Source organism: Lepidochelys olivacea (genome assembly GCF_965140295.1).
Source record: "Lepidochelys olivacea isolate rLepOli2 genome assembly, chromosome: 24".
In the NCBI taxonomy this organism is placed as follows: domain Eukaryota; kingdom Metazoa; phylum Chordata; order Testudines; family Cheloniidae; genus Lepidochelys; species Lepidochelys olivacea.
Window position 1 is genome coordinate 11444681 of NC_140434.1, and position 21390 is coordinate 11466070.

General features: G+C 60.6%; 1 protein-coding gene across 3 annotated transcripts in view; it reads right to left on the reverse strand.

Annotated features, from left to right (window-relative positions):
* Window positions 1-61: 61 nt before the first annotated feature.
* The window catches only part of IGSF9 (immunoglobulin superfamily member 9), a gene marked incomplete at its 3' end in the record, with an annotated part of 54179 nt that continues 32850 nt past the window's right edge, over window positions 62-21390 (reverse strand). For 2 of the 3 annotated variants that reach the window (XM_084613174.1, XM_084613172.1), the window contains 11 exons: window positions 14652-14768; window positions 13571-13721; window positions 12550-12673; window positions 12069-12244; window positions 10142-10401; window positions 9218-9302; window positions 8736-8906; window positions 7702-7747; window positions 5837-7330; window positions 1546-1691; window positions 62-291 (listed from right to left, as the gene is read on the reverse strand). In XM_084613174.1, the coding sequence (XP_084469300.1) occupies window positions 62-291; window positions 1546-1691; window positions 5837-7330; window positions 7702-7747; window positions 8736-8906; window positions 9218-9302; window positions 10142-10401; window positions 12069-12244; window positions 12550-12673; window positions 13571-13721; window positions 14652-14768 (3000 nt within the window). The remainder of the gene's footprint in view (window positions 292-1545; window positions 1692-5836; window positions 7331-7701; window positions 7748-8735; window positions 8907-9217; window positions 9303-10141; window positions 10402-12068; window positions 12245-12549; window positions 12674-13570; window positions 13722-14651; window positions 14769-21390) is intronic. The other variant, XM_084613173.1, reaches the window with a different exon arrangement.

The following is a 21390-nucleotide window of genomic DNA, read 5'->3' on the forward strand; positions in this document are numbered from 1 at the left end:
CCCAGCAGACTCTTTGCAGCCCAGTCACGCCAGGCCGTGTGAGAGAGCGGGGTGCATCCTCTCACAGCAGCGTGGCCTGCTCAAAGCGCTCATCGTAGCGACGGCTGCTCATCCTCTGCCTGCGCTGCTGGGCAACCTCCCTGCGGCGCCGGTATGCCAGGAACTCCTCCCTCAGGGCCACGCAGCGAGCCTCTGGGCTGGCACGGGCCTGTTCTGAGCCCGACGCCTCCAGGGCATCCACTGACTTGGAGTTCCCCGGGGAGCCACTGCCGTCACTGGGAGCTTTGGCACCTGCAAGCCAGCAACAGGGACGGCGTCAAGGGAGGGGAGGGCAGGAAGTACCCCCCACCCCAGTCCTGCCCTCCCTCACCATGGTCCCCAAGAGGCTGCTCCAGGGCCGGGGGAAGGGAAGCAAAGAATGACTCCTAGCTGGGACCAGCTCAGCACAGCTCACACGGGCCCGCCCACAGGGGCTCCCAGCTGGGACCGGCTCAGCGCAGCTCACACGGGCCTGCCCACAGGGGCTCCCAGCTGGGACCGGCTCAGCATGGCTCATCCATGGGTTGGGTCCCTCCTGGAGGGAGAGTTACTGCTCACAGCCCTGTCTTGGTGCCCGCTCATGGCTGGGGTAACAGCTGGTGAGCCTGGCCCCCGGCTGGGATTGAGAAGCACCAAACAGCAGCCCACGGGGTTGAGGGGCTCTGACTCCAGAGGGGGATAGGTGAGGAGCTAGACTGGGCCTGGTGGCCTCCTGTGTGGTGGGGTAGGAATACAACACTGTGCCCAGCTAACCCACTGCTAGGCCTATAGCAGGGACATGGGAAGCTTGGTCTGAAGCCAGCCCTGAGGCAGAGTAGGAATTTTTTGTAATATTTTGTATGTTCCTCAGTTTCCCCTAGGTGGCGCATGGTTAAGTCAAAGGTGGGAAAAGGTTGTTCAACTGATAGGCCTTTACTTACTTGGCAGAGATCCAGGTGTGACTGATGCCTGGCTGTGTGGGGCCTGGGGCCCCAAGCCCATGGAAAGTCCGAGAAGACAATGGCCTCTCCCATTGCCCGGACATTTGGCACCTAGCAACTAATGACCATGGATGGCCCACCCTCTGCAAGTGTGACCAGCTGGAGAACAAAGGCCTCCTGGGGTTGTTAAGTGTGGGCTGCTGGAAGCAGCAGAGGCTCCTGGGCTGGGACTAAAGAGGGTTCAGAGGTCTCTGTGCTGGCCAAGATGGACCATGCTGTAACTTTCTGTTTCTCTGCATGCCTCATTCTGGAGGGGAGGGCTTGTGCTAATCCCTGGGATACACCGGAGGCCCCGGAATCTCAAATCACAATACAGGCTCTGCTCACCTCCCCTATGGAGATGCAGCCACCTCCGGAGTAGGATGTGGCAGCTGTTTATACTCACATCCTCATGCCCCTGTACAGGAGTCCAGGGAAGAGAGTTAGGGAGGCCCCACAGGCACCTGGAACAGCAGGGAGGGCTCGGAGGGCAGGACTCTGGGACTTGGGTGGCCAGCCCGCAGGCAGGAGCACCCTGCTCACTCACTCTGCCGCTCCAGCTCCTGTACAGCGATGGTGGAGACGGGTCTCTTGGGGTTCCCGCTGCGGTACAGCTGCAGCGCATCGAGGATGTCTGACTCCAGCGCAAACTCCGAGTCCCACTCATAATTCTCATCCACAGATGTGTTCCTCCTGCCGGGCAGAGGGCAAAAGCAAGCGTTAGGAGCTGGGGCTCTAATGTGGGACAATGTCCAGTGCTGGGGGTCGGGCTGGCTGCTCCAATTCTATGGGGAGGGGAGCAGTGAGAGGCTGACAGGGGGCTGGCTGCCCCAGTGCCATGCTCAGTGTCGGGGAGACAGGAGCAGGGGAAACACTGGGACCGGCCGAACCACTGCCCCAGTGCCATGCCCAGTGAAGAGTGAGGGGAGAGCAGAGAGGATGCCAACAAGGGGCTGGCTGCTGGGGTGAGGGGGTGCCTCAGGAAGGATGTGGACAAATTGGAGAGAGTCCAGTGAAAGGCAACAAAAATGATTAGGGGGCTGGGGCACATGACTTATGAGGAGAGGAGGGAACTGGGCTTGTTTAGTCTGCAGAAGAGAAGAGTGAGGGGGGATTTGATAGCAGCCTTCAACTACCTGAAAGGGGGTTCCAAAGAGGATGGAGCTCCACTGTTCTCAGAGGTGGCAGATGACAGAACAAGGACCAATGGTCTCAAGTTGCAGTGGGGGAGGTCTAGGTTGGATATTAGGAACCACTATTTCACTAGGAGGGTAGTGAAGCACTGGAATGGGTTACCTAGGGAGGTGGTGGGATCTCCATCCTTAAGAGGTTTTTAAGGCCCAGCTTGACAAAGCCCAGGCTGGGATGATTTAGTTGGGGATTGGTCCTCTTTGAGCAGGGGGTTGGATTAGATGACCTCTTCCAACCCTAATATTCTATGATTCTGACCCAGGGCAGCTTGACGCTTCCCACAGTGGGTGCCAAGCGACCTTCCAACTCCAGGGCCCTAGGCCTGGCATTACACCCAGCAGGTCCCAGGGCCTGACTGCCCCTGGGTCCAGCAGTGTGGGGCCATGCGGTGCAGGATGGGAGCGAGGTCCCAATGCCCCATCCATCCCAGACCTAGGGCATGGCTTGGGCCCAAGGTAACACCTCACAGACAGGCCCAAGAAGCACAGCCTGCTGCTGGGCTTGACCTGGGCTCTGTGATGTAGCCTACCATCTTCCTCACTCCCTCCCAGCTCACTGGGCTGGACTCTCCCTGCTGCTTGGGTCCCCAGGCCAGCAAGCGAGCGTCCCCCCTGGCATAGGAGAGAGAGGCCTTCCTGTGCGCTGGCGTCAGCAACGGCACAAGGCTACACAGCAGAGCCCCAGGGCTGGGGTGGTGACTCTGCCTGGGCTGCTGGGGTCACCTTTAGCCTCCCTTCCCTATGGGGCGCACATGCTGCTCCATGGGCCACACAGGGGTCACTCACACTGCCCCATAGCTAGATCTGCCACTGAGCCCCAAAACCCACCCTGAGCCCATAACACTCGACAACTGGCAGCACTGAACACCTGGGGGAGTGAGCTGAGCCGGGCGCGGAGTGCCCCCCCACAGCGCCCTGGGGGAGTGAGCCAAGCCGGGCGCGGAGTGCCCCCCCACCCCCCGATAGCACCCTGGGGGAGTGAGCCGAGCTGGGCGCGGAGTGCCCCCCTCAGCCCCCCATAGCGCCCTGGGGGAGTGAGCCGAGCCGGGTTCAGTGTTCTCCCCTCCCTGGGCAGTGAGCAAGTTGATCACTGGGAGAAGGGACACCAGGGCTGTTGCTTGGTCCCATCTGGCCACAAGGGACCAGTCCAGCCCCCCTTTCTCATACAGAGCATGCCGAGTGGCTCGCCCCTGCAGGGCTAGAGGCTTGTGGCTAGCCAGCACCCCTTCCCAAAGGAGGCACACCTGGGTGAGCAGAGAGCAGCAGCTGGCTGCAGCGAGGGGGATGCTCAGGAGCTAGAAGCCTGAGGAGCTGTAGCTGGCTTGAAGCAGTGGCTGCAGGGAGCCAGTCCGGCTCCTACAGACACTGAATTGTGCCCAGCTCTGGGAACCCCCCAGCTAAGGGAGAGACACACTGAATGGGGTTGGGACCTGGAGAGCCAGGACACAGCTGAGGACAGAGTAAAGTGGAGCCCGGGTGGGGAAATATTTTAATTTCCTTTGGCCTGAGTTGGGTTTGAGGAGTCCTGAAAACGAGGGGCACTCGGGTGTGATCCCATTACACACCCCTGAGCCCGGTGCCACCGCTGGCCTGGCCTGACCTGCTCCCCTGCAATGGCAGCAAAGGTAGGAGCTCAGACCAAGCTAGGCACACAGCAGCAGCTGACACAGTGGCCACTGGGGGGCGATGGATGCTCTGGTGACAATCCAGGCCAGTGGCAGCAGAGGCCTGCACACCCCATGATCCCACTGTCCTCCAGCATTGGTGGGAGCTGGCTGTGTGGGAGCAGGCCAACTATGGTCTGCCAGGGGACCTGTGCTGTGGGGTGGCTGGACACAAGCTCTGCTCCATCTACTGAGGGGCTTCCCCCGCACACCCAGTGAGGCCCCCAAGGCAGCAGGCTGCTAGGACAGCGCCAGCTCCACAAGCACGTTCTGACATGCAGCCAGGACCCCCAGAGCTCCCTCCCCTGGCTCAGCACATCTCCCATGGTGTGGGCCATACCCTGCCCCGGAACTGCAAAGTCGCTGATGGGGGGGCACCTGGAGGGTTTGGGAGGTGGTTTCAGAAGCTCTGGGGGCTCTGGTGGGGGGAGGGGAACAGCCCCTCCTTTCCTCACCTGCTTGGATCAGGGCAAAAGAGGCCTGGAGATTTCAAGGGAGGGACATTTGCATGCCTTTGTCTCCTCCCAGCGATCTCAGACACTGACAAGCTGCTCCCAGCTGGGTATCTGACACTGCGTTCAGCAGTCTCGGGAATGCACCCTAACTGGGGGCTGCTGCTAAAGCAATCGGCAGTGACATGTGCCATTGTTAGGGTTAAGGGTCAACACCACCTTGAGGCACTAGAACAGCCCCCCTGCTCTCAGAGCTATCGGTCCAGGCTGCCTGCAGAGCCTCTTGTGGCCAGCCTGAGGGCTCTTGGTAGCCAGGGGGCTCAGATATTTCCATAGCGATGAATTTTCAGAGTAACAGCCGTGTTAGTCTGTATTCGCAAAAAGAAAAGGAGTACTTGTGGCACCTTAGAGATTCTGGAGCTCAAACATGAAACTACTTTAAGAACCAGCATCAGTCTGTCTGACCACGCTGCAGGCTGATGGCCCTTACCCTCCCGGGGCTTATGCTGCCCCGCAGGCCTCTCTAGCTGGTTGTTCTGGGATGTTCAAGAGATTTGGGGGGTGCGGTAAATATCTTTTATTGGACCAAGTTCTGTTGGTAAGAAAGACAAGCTTTCGAGCTACACAGGGCCGGGAAAGGTACCCCCAGCGTCACAGCAAAATACAAGGGGGACTAGAGAGTTTAGCATAAGTGGTTAACACCCATCAAGGAACCATTCAAGGTGAAGTGCCTCATTACCATACCTCCAGCCTAGGGCGGAAAGGAGGGCGGTGGGGGAAAGCACCTGGGAACAGGGGAGCTCTTAGTGGGAAACTAATAATTGTAAAGAGCCATAAATCCAGTCTCTCTCAAAATCATGGACTGGGCAGTGTCTAGGGCAGGCTGCCTCATGCCAGGTCTCCAGGAATTTCACAGCCTTTGTGCTCCCTCTTCACCCCATGGACCAGCCACCAGCAGTCTCTGCGGCTCTCTGTGGGGGTCTGGGCAGGCTCCCACGCCCTGCTCCAGAACAAAGCCCATGGCAGCATGGCCCTCCCTCACCCTTCCATGCCATAGCTGACAAACAGCCTAGGAGCTGGGCATCGGCTCATGTGAACACTGGGAAGGAAAGAATCACTCACAAAAGGGTAGAGGCCAGTGGGAGCTCTGTTCATAGCAGCTTAGGTCCATCTCCAGCCCCTGCATTTGGCCATGCTGGGGCACTTTACAGTCCTGTATTCCATTACACAGAGAAGGGCTTTTCATCCCTCGTTCTCCCCGGGAGCCAGGGCAGGGCAGAGCTGAGGGTGTTCGGGGCCTGGGTGGGTAAGGTGTCTGTGTGCAGCTGGTTTCCAGGCTGGTAATGCCAGATTTGGGGTTCCCTCGGATAGCTCCCCATAGCCACTGTCCTGGGCTCTCAGCATCCAGGCTGCAAAACAGGCCCTGGGGTTATTATCCCCATCACCGCATGAGTCAGCAGAGCTGGGAATAGAACCCAGGAGTCCTGGGGTTTCTTCCACCCCTCTCCCCCAACCCAACCCATGTGGCTCACCTCTTGCTGACAGTGGCAATGGCCAGCTCCTTCCTTGGCCTGCCCTCCTCTGCCATGGAGCCCCGGGACTCGCTTTCACTTTGCCAGCCTGCTGTTTCTCCTAGGGGGGAGCTGAGGTAGGCGCCCCCCAGTGACAGCGCCAATGAGGGGGGTCTCAGGAAGGACACGCTGCCCCGGCCGCTGCTCTGGCTGGTCAGGCTGCCCCGCAGCAGCTTCTCGGCAGGTGGCCCCAAGACCTGGTGCTTCTCAGACACCTGAGCTTCCAGCAGCCCTGCAGGCAGCGGCTGCCCTGGCAGGCTCAGGGCCCAGTTGGACTCTGAGGAGATGGCTGTGTACATCAGCTCGGTCCTGCTGCTGTCCGTGGGCGATGGCCCCCGGCCCCAGGGGGCCTGCTCCTTGGCCGGGAGCGGGTCGGAGCCCAGGAAGCCTGGCCACACCGTGCTCCCAGGCAGGGCAGCCTTGGCAAGGACCACCTGTGGCTCTGGTGGTTTGAGGAGAGCCTTGCTGGGCGCCTGCTCCAGAGGAGTCTCTGCAGTGCCATGCGCGTCCATGTAGTCCAGGCAGGCCACCCCCTCTGTGCTCTGCAGGGGACCCTCCTCCCCCAGCAGGGTGGGCTCCATGCTGCCCAGGGCCTGGGGCTCGCAGGGTTCCTCCTGGGGCGGCCAATCCCCATCCACGCTCATCTCCTTGAAGAAAGGCAGGCTCAGGTACTGAAGGATCCCACTCTGGGCCGAGGAGCTGGCTCTCTGCTGGCTGCTCGGGGACCCAGAGTCCAGTGGCTTGGGGCTGGCCAGAGCTGGGGTGCTCAGCAGCCTGCTGAGCACAGGGGAGCCCACGGGGCCTGGGGAGTTGCGCAGCGTGCTAACAGTGCTCTGGCAGCACCCCTCACAACACGTGCCATCTCGCGGCTCTTCCACTGTGCTGAGGGGCAGGGGCATCGGGGAGGCCACTGGGCTGAGGTTGATGACGCACAAGGGCTTGGCTTCTTCCGTGGGGCTGCTGCTGTAGCTGAAGTAACGTCCCTGGCGGTAGCCAGAGGATCTGGCTTCTCTACGGGCCTGGCCTGTGGCCTTGGGCCGCAGCGGCACTCCCCTCTGCCAGATGGGCTCCTCTGCCTCCAGGGGAGCATACACCTGCAGGTAGGGTGCTGGCAGGCTGGGCTCAGGAGGGATGGGGGAGGGATCCCGCTGCAGGAGCTCGGGGAACAGCTCCGTCTCGAGGGCACAGGGGAAGGCTTCCCGAGGCAGCCTGTCAGTCTTCACCACAAAGCGCCCGTCCGGGCCCCGGCAGATGCGCTCCAGGGGCATCGCATCCCCAATATGGCTTTCGTACACCGTGTACTTGGAGCTGGTCCTAGGGCCGCCAGCAATGGTGAGGCCCAGACTGGTGCCAGCCTTCTCCCCGCACAGCAGGGTCCGGCGCAAGCTCTGGTATGGGGAGGCCTGCAGCTTCAGCTTCATGGTGCTGTCTAGGCTACCAGAGCTGAGAGAATTTCTGCAGAGAAAAAGAGGGATTACTGCGGGGGGGGATCCCGCTGCCTCCTGCCACAGGGCAGCCCCTGCCTACTTGTTCCCCCCATCCAACCTGGCCTGCACATTCACTCCAAGAACTGAGGACAACCCCCCGGCCCCGAGAGGGAAGGGTCAAAGTGCACTGCTGGGGAGCTAGCCCCACACCAGAGCATGGCCAGTAGAGGGGTGGCCCGTTCCCCTCAGCCCCACCCCAGCAGCCAGGACCCAGCCCCCCTCCCTCCCGCTTGAAGCCCCACCCTGAGTCAGCGGGGAGCAAATGAGGAAAGCAAGGAGAACAGCATGGCACAGGGAGCGTGGTGAGACAGGAAGATGTTGTGGAATGGCGCGACTTACTGCGGAGGTGGAAGCTTCTTGTTGGGGGAGAAGACGAGTGGTGGATCTGGAAGGTCATGAGAACACAAGGGGATCACATGGCGAGCAACTCAATGTGAAATGAGGAGACTGCAGTGGCCTGTGCCTGCCCCCCAGACGTGTCCTGAGGGGCCCCACGGGTTGGGGGGGGGTGATAACCTGCTTGTGACAACTGGCATGAAACCCACCAGCGCCCAGGGGCCACCAGACAGCCATCAGGGGATGGGTTACAGCCCCTATTGCCCTGGGGCTGGATCAGAACCGGTGCCCCCTAGAAAGGAAAGGCACCGTGTCCCATTTCCCACCCCGCTGACCCAGCCAGTCCCTTGACCTAATGGTGTTGCGCATCTCAGCTCACCTTCCCCACAGCCCCATTCCCAGCAGGGCACTTGCTCTGGGCAGGTTTTGCTCCTCCAGGAGGGAGCAGCAGATGAAGGGACAGGTAGAGAGGCTGGGATCAAGGGGACTCCATCATTCCCAGGCCTTGTCAACTGGGGAAAGTGGCACCAGTATAACCCCAGGAGTTCAGTGACCTCGGGGCAGCCCCCGGGGACTGTGGCTCACCCCAGTGGATAGTTGCTGTTTAGCCTGCATTGGTTCCTAATGGCTGTAGCTAACCTTAACTAGCCTGGGTCAAACCAAAGTCAGAGCAGCCCCACCAACAGGGCACCCGGTTAACTGAACCACTTTGAACTCACCGCTCTGACTGCAACAGTCCTGGGGTTCTGCGTGTCCCATGCCAGCCTGACCTCAGCTCCCCACTCCTCTGGGCTCTTCCCACCCAACCAACTTAGAGGGGGCTGTCACCCAACCTGAGTTACAACCTCATGTCCCTTGCCTCCTGCGCCCACCACCTGGGCTACAATCCCTTACCCCTATGTAGGGAATGACCCCTGACTCCACTGAGACCTCACCCCATCCTCCAGTGTGTTTCTGGGTTGCCCAGAAGGATCCCAGCCCCTTGCTGTGCTCCCGGCCTCTGCAACTGCCCTTCCATGCCAGGGTTGGGTCCCTACCTTGCCTGCGTTTTTGGAGGCGGGCGGCACGCCGGCGGTTCATGATGCAGGCTACCATGGTGCTGAAGATCACAGCCACACTGAGAAAGCAGATGCCCCCGATGACACCGGCCAGCACAGGCTGCGGCAGGAGCTCAGGCAGCTGAGTGCGGGATGGATACACCTCCATACCTGGGCAAGGTGACGGGGAGAGGCCTCAGACAGACAGCAGGGCGAGGGGATACCGTCTTTCTCCCTTAGGGGGAAACCAGCCCATAGACACTTACCTAGTAGGGAGGGGCCCTCTGTTTGGGCACAATGGCCAGTTCAATTCCTGCCCCGGTCACACCCAGGCTGGCCTGGCTTGGGTGCATGGAGGTAGGCCCATGCCTGAGGGGGCAGCACAGGAGTTGTGGCAGTACAGGTCCCCTCCCCTGCACCCCAAGGATACCCAGGGCCCTGCCAGGGCATGGCTGGCTGTCCGGGGCAGCACAGAGCTTTACCTGCTGTGGAGACGTTCACGGTGTTGCTGGGATCACTAATGTAACTCCCAGCAAAGGCCACCAGGCGGAACTCGTAGTAGGCGTCCTGGGAGAGCAGAGAGGCTGCATTAGCGTTACGGCCTGTGCCGGCCAGCTCTCCCCCATGATATCGGGCGCTGACCAGAGGCAGCTCCTGCCACAGGACCTGCAGTGCCACAGCCGTGTGTGCAGCAAACTGAGGGCTTCCATAGCACCAGACCCACTCTGTCTCAAAGCACCTCGCAAAGCAACTCTGCAGGGACACCTGGGGACAAGCAGAGGCCCTTCCGGCCAGCCTCGTCTAAGCAGTACTCACCACCAGGGGGCCAGTGCCAGAGCCGAGCAGAAACCCATTTCCACCCTCAGTGGCCTGCTGGGCAAGAGGACACTCCCATGATACACCTTGGCCCAGGCCCGACCAGGCTGTTTGGGCCCCGCTAGCCCTTTTAGGGCCTGCTGCTGTCCTGAGAGCTCAGGAGCCTGCAGCACCAGGCACAGGATCCGTAGTGAACCCTGCAAGCCAGGGCCCAGGGCTTCCCACCCTGCAGGGAGCACCAGGCACCAGCCTGGAGCCACTGTTCAGCCCATGGGCTGCCAGCCCCCTGCTTGTGCAGGTCTCCCCTCCCTATCCGGGGGTCCCGCTTGGCAGGGGGTCTCCGAACTCCACAGAGCGAGCCAGGGGCAGGTACATCAGCACAGCACTAATGAAGAGGCCATAAAGCACACCGGGCGTGCAGTCATCTAGTGCCACCCAGCCAGGGAGGGGCTGCTCCTCAAGCCCGGGGCTGCATCCTTCACAGCTCAGTGCCAGGGGCTCAGGCTGCCAATCTCAGCAGTGGCAGGCAGAGACCCGGTGCAGAAACATCCATTGCAAGACCCAGAGGTTGGCATTTCAACCCCCCTCACCCAGCCAACCTTGATGAGTCCTGGCACCAGGACCTGCGTCTTCGTGCTGGGGATGGAACCATCCAGTACCTCCCAGCCACCCTGGTCCTGCCGTAACTCCAGTGCGTAGCCTGTCAGGGCCACGGAGAACTGCAATGGGGGCGCCCACTGCAGCAGGACCCCGCGCGATGTCTCATTGGCCATCAGGGACTGCGGGGGGGACAAAAAGACGTGTGTGGCTGTGGTAGGCAGCACAGGAGGCACCTTGGTCGTCGGGAAACCTGAAAAGAAAGGAGACACTGAGGAAAGGAACCAGGCAGCCATCTGGGGAGTGGGCGATCCCAGGACAGCCATTCAGGGTGGGGGTGGGGGGGAGCCCCAGACAGCCATTTGGGGGAAGGGGCTGCGGAGGAGCCCCAGGGACGCTATTCAGGAGGGGTGCTGGGGGTACCCCAGGCAGCCACTCAAGGGGGGGGGTGAGTCTCAGAGCTGCCATTCAGGGAGAGGGGTAGCCCCAGGCAGCTGTTTGGGGGAAATGGCAGGGGGAGCCTCAGGGCAGCCACTCAGGGGATGTGAGCTTGAGTGGGTGGCTGGGAAGCATGTTCCTTCTTCCCTTAGTGATCGGAACCTCCCTGGGGGTCGGGACATGGGAAGGGGACATGGGAAGGGGCAGCCCTAGAGCCCTGGGATTTTCCAGCATCACTTGAGGGGTGGGGGTTCCTTTCCCAGGAGTTCAGGGGGTAGGGATCCAGTGGGAATGCCCCTTCTGGGGGGTGGCGAAGGTCAGGGTGCCCCTACAGGTGAGGTCCCTCTTCTAGGTGGAGGAGCTGTTCCCAGGTGTAAGGGAGCTGTTCCCGGAGGCTGGAGTAAGGGAGAGGAGAATATTTCCAGGAGGCAGGGTGCTGGCAGTGGGGGAGCCAATCCCGGGCTGGTGATGGTGATGCTGATTCTCAGGGGTGCTGGCGGTGGGGGAGCCATTCCTGGGGCTGGCGGGTGGAGAGAGGGGAGCCTGGTTCTCAGAGGTGTGGGCAGTGGGGCGGGGGGCATTCCCGGGGTGCTGGCAGTGGGGCCATTCCTGGGGCTGGCGGGTGGAGAGAGGGGAGCCTGGTTCTCAGAGGTGAGGGCAGTGGGGCGGGGGGCATTCCCGGGGTGCTGGCAGTGGGGGAGCCATTCCTGGGGCTGGCGGGTGGAGAGAGGGGAGCCTGGTTCTCAGAGGTGTGGGCAGTGGGGCGGGGGGCATTCCCGGGGTGCTGGCAGTGGGGGAGCCATTCCTGGGGCTGGCGGGTGGAGAGAGGGGAGCCTGGTTCTCAGAGGTGTGGGCAGTGGGGCGGGGGGCATTCCCGGGGTGCTGGCAGTGGGGGAGCCATTCCTGGGGCTGGCGGGTGGAGAGAGGGGAGCCTGGTTCTCAGAGGTGAGGGCAGTGGGGCGGGGGGCATTCCCGGGGTGCTGGCAGTGGGGGAGCCATTCCTGGGGCTGGCGGGTGGAGAGAGGGGAGCCTGGTTCTCAGAGGTGTGGGCAGTGGGGCGGGGGGCATTCCCGGGGTGCTGGCAGTGGGGGGGCCATTCCTGGGGCTGGCGGGTGGAGAGAGGGGAGCCTGGTTCTCAGAGGTGTGGGCAGTGGGGCGGGGGGCATTCCTGGGGTGCTGGCAGTGGGGGGGCCATTCCTGGGGCTGGCGGGTGGAGAGAGGGGAGCCTGGTTCTCAGAGGTGTGGGCAGTGGGGCGGGGGGCATTCCCGGGGTGCTGGCGGTGGGGGAGCCATTCCTGGCACTGGTGGTGGGGCGGCTCTCGAGAGTGCTGCTGGTGGTGGGGCCATTCCCATGGCTGGCATGGGGGGCCCAGTTCTCAGGGGTGCAGGTGGTGGGGGCTGGTGGGGGAAGAGGGGAGCTCAGTTCCCAGGGGTGCTGGTGCGGGGGTGGTACTCGGGGGGGAGGGGCAGAGGCTCTCTCACCCAGGGGGAAGGAGGTGACGATCTCACTGAAGGGGCCGCTGCCCAGCTTGTTCTGGGACAGGACACTGAACTGGTAGCCAGTGGCTGGCTGCAGGTTCTCCACCAGGAGGTGCCCGGCCCCCACAGGCACGGTCAGCGACACCCAGTCATGATGGGGCCGGTTCAGGTGCTTCACCCTGAGGAGACAGAGCAGGCAAGCTGGAGCCAGTGCTAGGGCCCAACCCCCCTCAGTGAGGGCCTGTGCCTGAGAGCCCCAAATTTGCCCCTCATGAGGGCGCAGGGACACAGCCTCCACCTGCGCTGAGAGCTGGGAACTCCCTGTGTTGTGTCTGTCCTGCATGGGGCAGGGATCCCCGCGCTCACACCCAGGGCTAGCCTGTGCCCTGTGCCCCGTGCCCCCATGGCCGCGCCAGCCCACTTCCGCAGCAGGTAGACAGGGGGCACCCCAGGCAGTTGAGAGCCTGCCTGGCATGGGACTCACAGTGGCGTGTACCAGACGCTGAACCTCTGGAAGTATCCCCCGTCGAACCCTGGCTCCCAGGAGACGTTGGCTGCCAGCAGCAGCGGCAGCACCAAGACCTTGGTGACAGCATGAGGACTGGTGCCTGGTGGAGACAGCCGGGGTGGGGGGTGAGTCAGGGGCCATCTCTGCCCTGCCCCTCCCAGGGCTCAGGCTCTGGCTGGGAGCTACCAGGGGCAGAGTGCCACCTGGCCAGCACGAATGTCCCGCCCCACAGATGAAATGGGCAGGTGCCATCCACAGGACGCCCACAGGGGAGGCACCTGCATCTGTGGGCTCACAATGGGCAGTGGCTGTGCTGGCGGGAGCGGCTGGGATGCTGCTCACCAGGGCACACTGGCCTTACACTGCAGAGTCCCTGGCAGTGCCCAATGGAGCTGGGCACAGGCCGAATCCAACATGGATTCCAGCGCGATACGGGGTCTGGGACATGCAGATTGGGTGTTCGTCTCATGTACACTCCGCCAGGCATTCCCATGCACAGCCAGTGCACCCCCCCTGCCCCGGCAGGCATAAAGCCACCCACCCCCACCCTGTGTTATACCCACATCCCCCCACACACACCCACTCCCACCCTGAGCCCCCCGCACGCAACCACCCACTCCCACTCTGAGCCCCATACACAGACACACAGCCGCCCAGCCCCACACCCATTCCTCCCCGACACACAGCAGCCCACCTCCACCCCGAGCCCCATACACACACCCCCCACAGCTGCCCAGCCCCACCCCAAGCCCCATTCCCCCGACACACACAGCCAGCCACCCCCACACTGAGCTCCATACACACACAGCTGCCCACCTCTCCACACCCCCCCACACACAGAGTCGTCCACCTCCATCTCGAGCCCATAGACACACTGCCAATGCATCCCCCCCATACATACACACACACAGCTCCCTCCTCAGAGCCCAAAGGTCCTGGGTCAGGCCTCCCGCCCACCCTGGTCAGCTGGTAGTGGTGTTGGCATGGCCCAACTCACCCAGCACGTAGACGGAGGTGGTGGTGCTGATCCGGGCCACCTGGTTGCTGACTGTGCACTCCCAGGCCCCGTGCTGCTCCTTAACCAGTGGCCGGAAGACGAGGCTGCTGTTCCCGTCCACTTGGGCACTGTTCCGCCCTGTGCTTCCCAGCTGCAAAGCAAAGGTGCAGCCACACTGACACCAGCAGCCCAGCCCTCTGTCACCCACGGGTCCCCGAGCCTACCCGTGCCATTGTCCACCAACCAAGGGAGAGCCTGAAGTGGGCAGGGCTGTGAGCGCAAATCTGAGGGGGGCTGGGCCCTGCACGTGCAGACGGGAGAGGGATGTGGGGGAGCCAGGCCGGCAGGCGTGCACAGACTGGCGGGGAGATAGGGTGGCGCCGGGCTGGGGGAGAGCAGCTTGGGGAGAAAAGGGGGGCCATGAGCATAGATGGGGGCTGAGGAGAGTCTCTAGGCAGTAATCCAGCCAGCGACCAAGCTGAGCTTGCTTCCCACCACACTGGTGCCAGGGCCGTATTCATCTCGAAAAGCCTTGAACCTGCCGCCCCAGTGGCGGGTGGGAAAGGTGAGGCACAGGGGGGGCAGTGACTGGGCCAAGGTCTCACTGAGAGACAGGGGCAGAACAGGAACAAAGCCCCAGAGTCCTGGGTCATCGCTTTCTCAGAGGGAGGGGGCTGTCCGGAAGGAGACCCCGACCCCGCCGCGAGCTCTGGAAGGGTTGGGGCACAGAAAGTCTCTTCACAGGGAGAGCCTGAGGAATGAATAACTCAGTGGATGACCCCCATCCCCAGGGCTCCGCCTCTCAGGGGGTGTCTGTAAGGCAGGAGCTGCATGGGGCAGCTGGGCCACGTGGGGCTGGCTCCCCCTGCAGCACTGAGCCGAGTCCTGGGCCACAGTGGGTCCTGCTTGTGGAGCCCTGAAGCTCTAGGCTGCACCCCACTGCCAAGGGGAATGTGCCACATGGGTGGCCAGCAGCAGAGCCGGCACCAGACCACAGGCTGGGGAAAGTGAGGGTGTGATGTGAAGGAGCCAGTCTCCGCAGTCCATCCCGTCATCTGAACCCAGAGCTGCAGCCCCCTACCTTTGCCCATGCGACCGTGGGTGGGGGGTCTCCTTGGGCGGTGCATGGTACCACCAGCTCACGGCCCGCCTCCTGGAAGTACTCCTCCTTGGGGCGCACGGTGAACACGGGAGGGTCCTGGAACAGACACACTGGGGTAGCTCAGCACCCCACTCTGGGGACAGGAGGAGCAAGACAGACAGACAAAGGGGTCAGGGCTCAGCAGCTCAAGCGGGAGGTGGTGCTGGCCTGGATTCATGGGCAAGAAATCCGACAGGTCCAGGGAGCAGAGCAGACAGAGGGCTCTGCACAGGGGCACTCAGGGCAGGGAAGAGACCAGCCTGAGCACGGCTACCCAGCTTGCTCTGTGGAGTGCACAGATGGGGTGGGTATTGTAACAACAGGCCTGGCAGGCCTACCCCTTAGTGAGCTTAGCCCAAGGTTAAAGAATGTCCCAGTCACCTGTAACCAGTGTTGATGGGAAAAGGTACAAGAGTGAGACAGACAGGCTGGATTAGTACAAGTAAAAAAGGCCTCCACATGGAACTCCAGGACTGTGTTATGTTCACATCTGGTAAACAAGAGGAGTGTGGGACGGAAATCAATGCACCAGAATGGGTGTGTTGGGGATTAGGAGGGGATGAGCTATTCCACCCAACCCCCTCTTGAGGTCCTTCAAATGAAATTAGCAACTGGCTGGGACCAACAGGAGCGAGGTTCCCCATAGTGGCTGCCACCTCCGCCGTCTTCTGGGAGTCGCTGTGACTCCACTGGGCCTTCACTGTCCAAAGTGTCCTGACCAGAGCAGGCCAGAGCAAGGACATCACCCCCTCCACCTGAATCCTGACCAGCTTCAAGTCCTTTGGCTGTCGCCTCCTCCCTTTTCCTTCCCCACCTTACTTCTTCACTTTCCTATCTCTCAGGACTTGTCTATACTAGAACATTCCTGTTCTAGGCCCGAGAACCATTGCAAAGTCAGGCAAGGATGATAGGTTAGGGTGGGTTATGGGGCCCAACTCCTGGGTCAGGAGTTCTGTCATTAGAGGACATTGCAGAGGCAGATATTTTGCCAGCTGGATCATGGTCAGGAACCACCCGTCTCAGCCACACCAGAGCCATGAAAATGATTGCTGCTTTCTTGTTTCAATTTAAGCAGGGCTTTGTGGATCAGTGGAGTTGGATGGAAGGCATATAATAGACCCCAGGGCCAAGAGGCAAGGAGTGCATCCCCCAGGGAGTCACGACCGTGTATCTCCCCTCCCACCCCGCTGCTGAGAATAGGTAGCGGTGTTTTCAGTTGGAAGTTGTGGCAAAGAGGCCTTTCTGTTGAAGAATCCAGGCAAAGCAGATCTCTCCAAAGAAAAGACAGTTACCTTTTCCGTAACTGGTGTTCTTCGAGATGTGTTGCTCATGTCTATTCTACAATAGGTGTGCGTGCTCGCCACGTGTACTGGTGGTGGAAGTTTTTCCCCTAGCAGTACCCGTAGGGGGGAGCAGCCCCCCGCCCTCTCTGGAGCAGCGCCAGCCTGGCGCAGTATAAGAAGGGCTGCGCTCCCCACACCCTCAGTTCCTTCTTGCCAGACAACTCCGACAGAGGGGAAGGAGGGTGGGATGTGGAATAGACATGAGCAACATCTCGAAGAACAGCAGTTACGCAAAAGGTAACTCTCTTTTTTCTTCAAGTGATTGCTCATGTGTATTCCACAATAGGTGATTCCAAGCTATATCTGTTGGGGGTGGTTAGGAGTTCACAAGTTCTCGGGATGGAGTACTGCCCTGCTGAACCCGGCATCATCCCTGGCCTGGGAGACGATCGCATAGTGCGAGGTGAACGTGTGAACCGAAGACCACGTGGTGGCCCGACAAATGTCCTGGATGGGGACGTGGGCCAAAAAGGTAGCTGACGAGGCCTGCGCCCAAGTCAAGTGTGCCCTCACAATGGGCAGCGGGGGAACCCCTGCCAGCTCATAACAGGAACGGATGCACAAAGTGATCCACTTAGAAAGCTGCTGAGTGGAAATGGCTGACCCTTCACGCGCTCAGCCGAGGCGACGAACAGTTGCGACTTTCTGAACGGCTTGGTCTGCTCAAAGTAGAAAGCCAGAGCTCGCCTCTTGTTGAGAGTGTGGAGATGGCGTTCCTCACTAGTCGCGTGAGGCTTGGGGCAGAGGACTGACAGAAAATGTCCTGACCCATGTGGTAGGCGGAGACCACCTTCGGGAGGAACGCGGGGTGTGGGCGGAGCTGGACCTTGTCCTTATGAAAAGCCGTATACGGCGGTTTGGGCCCTGAGCTCCGAGACCCACCTGGCCAACGTGAATGCTACCAGGAAGGCAACCTGCCACGAGAGGTGAGACCAGGAACACATGACCAGTGGTTCAAACGGGGCCCCCATGAGACGAGCCAGCACCAGGTTTAGGTCCCACTGTGGAACCAGGGGCTTGGAATATGTGTAGAGACAGTCCAAACCCTTAAGGAACTGGCCGGCCATAGCATGGGAAAACACCGTGTGCCCTTGCACCGGGGGATGAAAGGACGATATGGCCGCCAAGTGTACCCTGACTGATGAGGGTGCCAGTCCCTGGGCCCTCAGGTGGAGGAGGTAATCAAGGATAAGCTGGATCGGGGGGGCCATCGCGGAAACCGAGACCACTTCGCCACATAGGAGCGGCAAGTGGAGGGCCATCTACTTTTGAGGAGGACGCGCTGAACCTGTTCCGAGCATGTCCTTTCCTCGCCACCTAGCCACTGAGCAGCAACGCGGCGAGGTGAAGCATTGCTAGGTTGGGATGGAGGAAGCGGCCCTGGTCCTGAGAGAGCAGGTCCAGGCGGAGCAGCAACTGCCATGGCGGAGCTACCACCAGCCCCGAGAGGGTCCTGTACCAATGTTGCCAGGGCCATGCCGGGCCAATGAGGAGGACCCTGGCTTTGTCAGTCTTTATTTTCTCCAGGACCTTGCTGATCAGAGGGAACGGAGGAAAGGCGTAGAGGAGCTGGCCTGACCAGGACAAGGTAAAGGCACCCCCTGGAGCAGAACCGGGCGCCCAGCAGGTGGAAGGCTTTTAGGTAGATATCGTGGACTATACAGAAGTCCCACAGACTGAGGGCTTCATGGCAGAGGGCAGAGGATTGGGCCCTGCCTTGCTTGTTGATATAGAACATTGAGGCCTTGCTGTCCATGAGGACCCTGACTACCTTGCCTTCCAGGTGCGAGCAGAAGACCATGCACGCCAGCCGCACCGCCCTGAGTTTCTTGACGTTTATATGAAGGGTTAGGTCTTGTAGAGACCACAGGCCTTGGGTCTGAAAATTCCCCACATGGGCCTCCCAACCCAGGTCCGATGCTTCAGACTCCAGCTCCAATGACGGGGCCCTGGACCCCTTGGAGCATGTTGTTTGGGGTGGACCGCCACCACAGGGAGGTGATCACCGAGTTCGGCACGGTGAGGACTTTGTCCATTCTGTCCGTGGTTTGGAAGAACTGCGAGGCCAGCCAAAGCAGGAGGGGCCTCATTCTGAGTCTGGCATGATGGACCACATATGTGCACACAGACATGTGACCCAGCAGTTGCAGGCAAGCCACCGGGAACCTTGTGACCGAGTCAATGAGCCCTTTCAGGGTCTCGAACCTGTCTGGTGGGAGAGAGGCCCTGGCTGACGTTGTGTCCAGTAGCGCCCCAATAAACTCTATGCATTGGACCGGGACTAACGTGGACTTGGCACTGCTTATCAACAGGCCCAGGGCAGTACATGTGGACAGGAGGAGTGCCACATGATCCCTCACCTGCGACCAGGAGGTGCCTTTGACTAGCCAGTCGTCCAGATATGGGAATATTTGGACCCCTGGTGTCTGAGGTTGGCCGCTACCACTGCCATACACTTTGTAAAGACCCTGGGGGCAGTGGACAGACCAAACAGTAGGACCGTGAATTGGTAGTGACTCTGTCCCACCATGAAACGGAGGAAGCGTCTGTGCCCCTCAAATATGTGGATGTGGAAGTACGCGTCCTGTAGATCGAGGGTAGCGTACCAGTCCCCGGGATCCAGGGAGGGGACGATGGAGGCCAGGGAAACCATGTGGAACTTGAGTTTCACCATGCAGTGGTTCAGGCCTTGCAGGTCCCTGATGGGCCTGAGCCCCCCTTTGGGATAAGGAAATACCGGGAGTAATACCCCTTGCCCAGGAACTCCTTGGGCACCGCCTCTATAGCTCCTAGGTCCAGGAGCCGCCTCACTTCCTGCAGAGCCTCGTGAGAGGGATCCCCCAGGAGGGACGGGGGCAGAGGGTGGTTGGGTGGGGAGGAGGTAAACTGAAGGGTGTAACCTCAGGAGATGCTGCTGAGGACCCATCGGTCCGAGGTGAGCCGCGACCATTCTGGGAGGAAAGCACACAACCGATTGGAGAAAAGGAGCTTTATTGGGAGTAGGTCCCTGCTGAGAACTGGTGGGGTACCCCCGAGCTTCCGTCAAAAACGCCTTTTGCCCGCCTGCCTGCCCTTAGAAGACCCAGGCTGGGGAGCAGGCCGGGATTGTCATTGCAGGCACTTTCTATAGTCCCGATGCTTTTTGTGGGCGGCCTCGTACTTCGGGAAGGTGGCCTGGGCAGGAGCCTGCAGCGGCTTGAACTTGGGTTTTGCCGGAGGAGAGACACAGAGGTCTGGAGGGTCGTGCGAGAGTCTTTCATGTCATGCAGCCTTGTGTCTTTTTCCTCAGCAAACAGAGCCTTCCCGTCGAAAGGGAGATCCTGCATGGATGACTACGCTTCACTGGAGAGCCCAGAGAGCAGAAGCCATGACGCTCGTCTCATGGACACCGCCGAGGCCATGGACCGTGCGGCCGTGTCCGCTGCATCTGAAGCGGCCTGCAGGGATGCCCTTGCGACAGCCACCGCCCCTTCCTCCATGAGCGCCTTAAAATCCTTCTTATCGTGCTCCTGGAGAGAGTCCTCAAACTTGGGGAGGGATTCCCAGAGGTTAAACTCATAGGGACCCAGGAGAGCCTGATGGTTTGCTACTCGTAGCTAAAAAGCTTGACAACGAATAAACTTTTCTCCTGAAAGCATCCAGCCTCCGAGAGTCTTTTTCTTGGGGGTCGGGGCTGGTTGCCCCTGCCGCTCCCTGTGGTTGACTGACTCGACAACCAAGGAGCGGGGCGCCGGGTGGGTATACAGATACTCGTGTCCCTTCGTGGGTACAAAGTACTTGTGCGCCACCTTTTTAGAGATGGGGGCCAACGAGGCTGGTATTTGCCAAAGGGCATTTGAAATTCTTGCCACCCCTTCATGGAGCGGCAAGGCCACCCTGCCCAGTGCTGAAGGGGACAGCACATTGAACGGAGAGTCTGAGGGCTCTTCCATCTCCACAACCTGGAGTTGGAGGCTCGCTGCCATCCCTTTTAGGAGGTCTTGGTGGGCCCGGATGTCCTCCTGCGGGACGAAGGGGGCAGGGCCACAATCAGTTCCTCTGGACAAGGTGAGGCTGGTGTGGTGCTTTGGGTGTCGTCCGGCACTGGAGGATCCACCACCTGGTTGGACTCAGGGCACGGTATTGAGAACACAGGTCCCCCAGACCTTTTTTCTGGCGGTCGAAAGATGGACGCCAACGGTGCTTCCAAGGCCCCAGCCACTGAGCGAGCCCCCACTGGGGGCTGCGCTGGAGGCCACGGTGCCCACTGGTACCACTGGGCCAGCCACGACGCTTGGTGCCATTGCGCTTGCTGAGGCACTGGCGGGGCCAGCTGGCTAGCTTGGTCTGTAGACGGGTGGCTGTGAGGGGAGGCTGGCCTGGCGTATGATCCACTGCTGCCTCTGGACCGGGAGTATCAGTGGTGCCGGGACCTATGTCGGCCACAGGACTGCAATCTCGACTCGGAGGAGCGGCACCGATGGTAGTAGCTGTTCCACGACTGGCCTCAATGGGTGGACCCGCGTTGGTGAGACGCCAGCGATCGACGCCCGGGCTACGGTGCCTTGGCAGAGACTTGGAATGGGAGTTCTGGGGACAAACTAAGAGTTCTGGGGACGAGCTGCAGCAAAGCTGGAGCCGAGCAGTTCCGATGCACCTTCACTGGCGGCAAGAAGGAACTGGGGGGGGGGGGAAGCACAGCCCTCCTTATACTGCGCCAGGCATGCGCAGTGGGGGGGTGCTCCCCCCTACGGGTACTGCTAGGGGAAAAACTTCCAGCACCAGTGCACGTGGCAAGCACGCACACCTATTGTGGAATAGACATGAGCAATTACTCGAAGAATACATTGGTCAGCTCCCACTCATGGTCTCGATGGAAAATTCTGCTCAGCTAATGTGCAATGGTGTTCTGTGATCCCGGCAAATAGACCATGGAGATATCTATGCACTGGGGTATGCACCAGTTCCATAGTCTCAGTGACCCTTCGCATAAGAATTGGCATTTTGCTTCTCCTTGGAAGTTTATATAGTATGTGGCCGCGTCGTTGTCCAACCTCACTCTGATTGACTGGCCCCACATAAGGTAGGAAACAAAGGCAGGCATCACAGGTGGCTTGAAGTTTGAAGACGTTGATATGTAGTGACAACTCTCAAGGAGTCCATCTGCCTTGCACTGTATGATTCTGTCAGTGAGTGCCCCAGCCTAGAAGAGAGGCGTCCATGGGGATGATGTGTGAGAGGTGGATGTGAGGGAGGTTCCCATGCAGACTCTTTGAGGGTCCTTCTATCAACTGAGGGAGTCAGGTGCCATCCAAGGGACTGATGCCTCCCTGGAGAGCTTGTGCTTACTGGGTGTA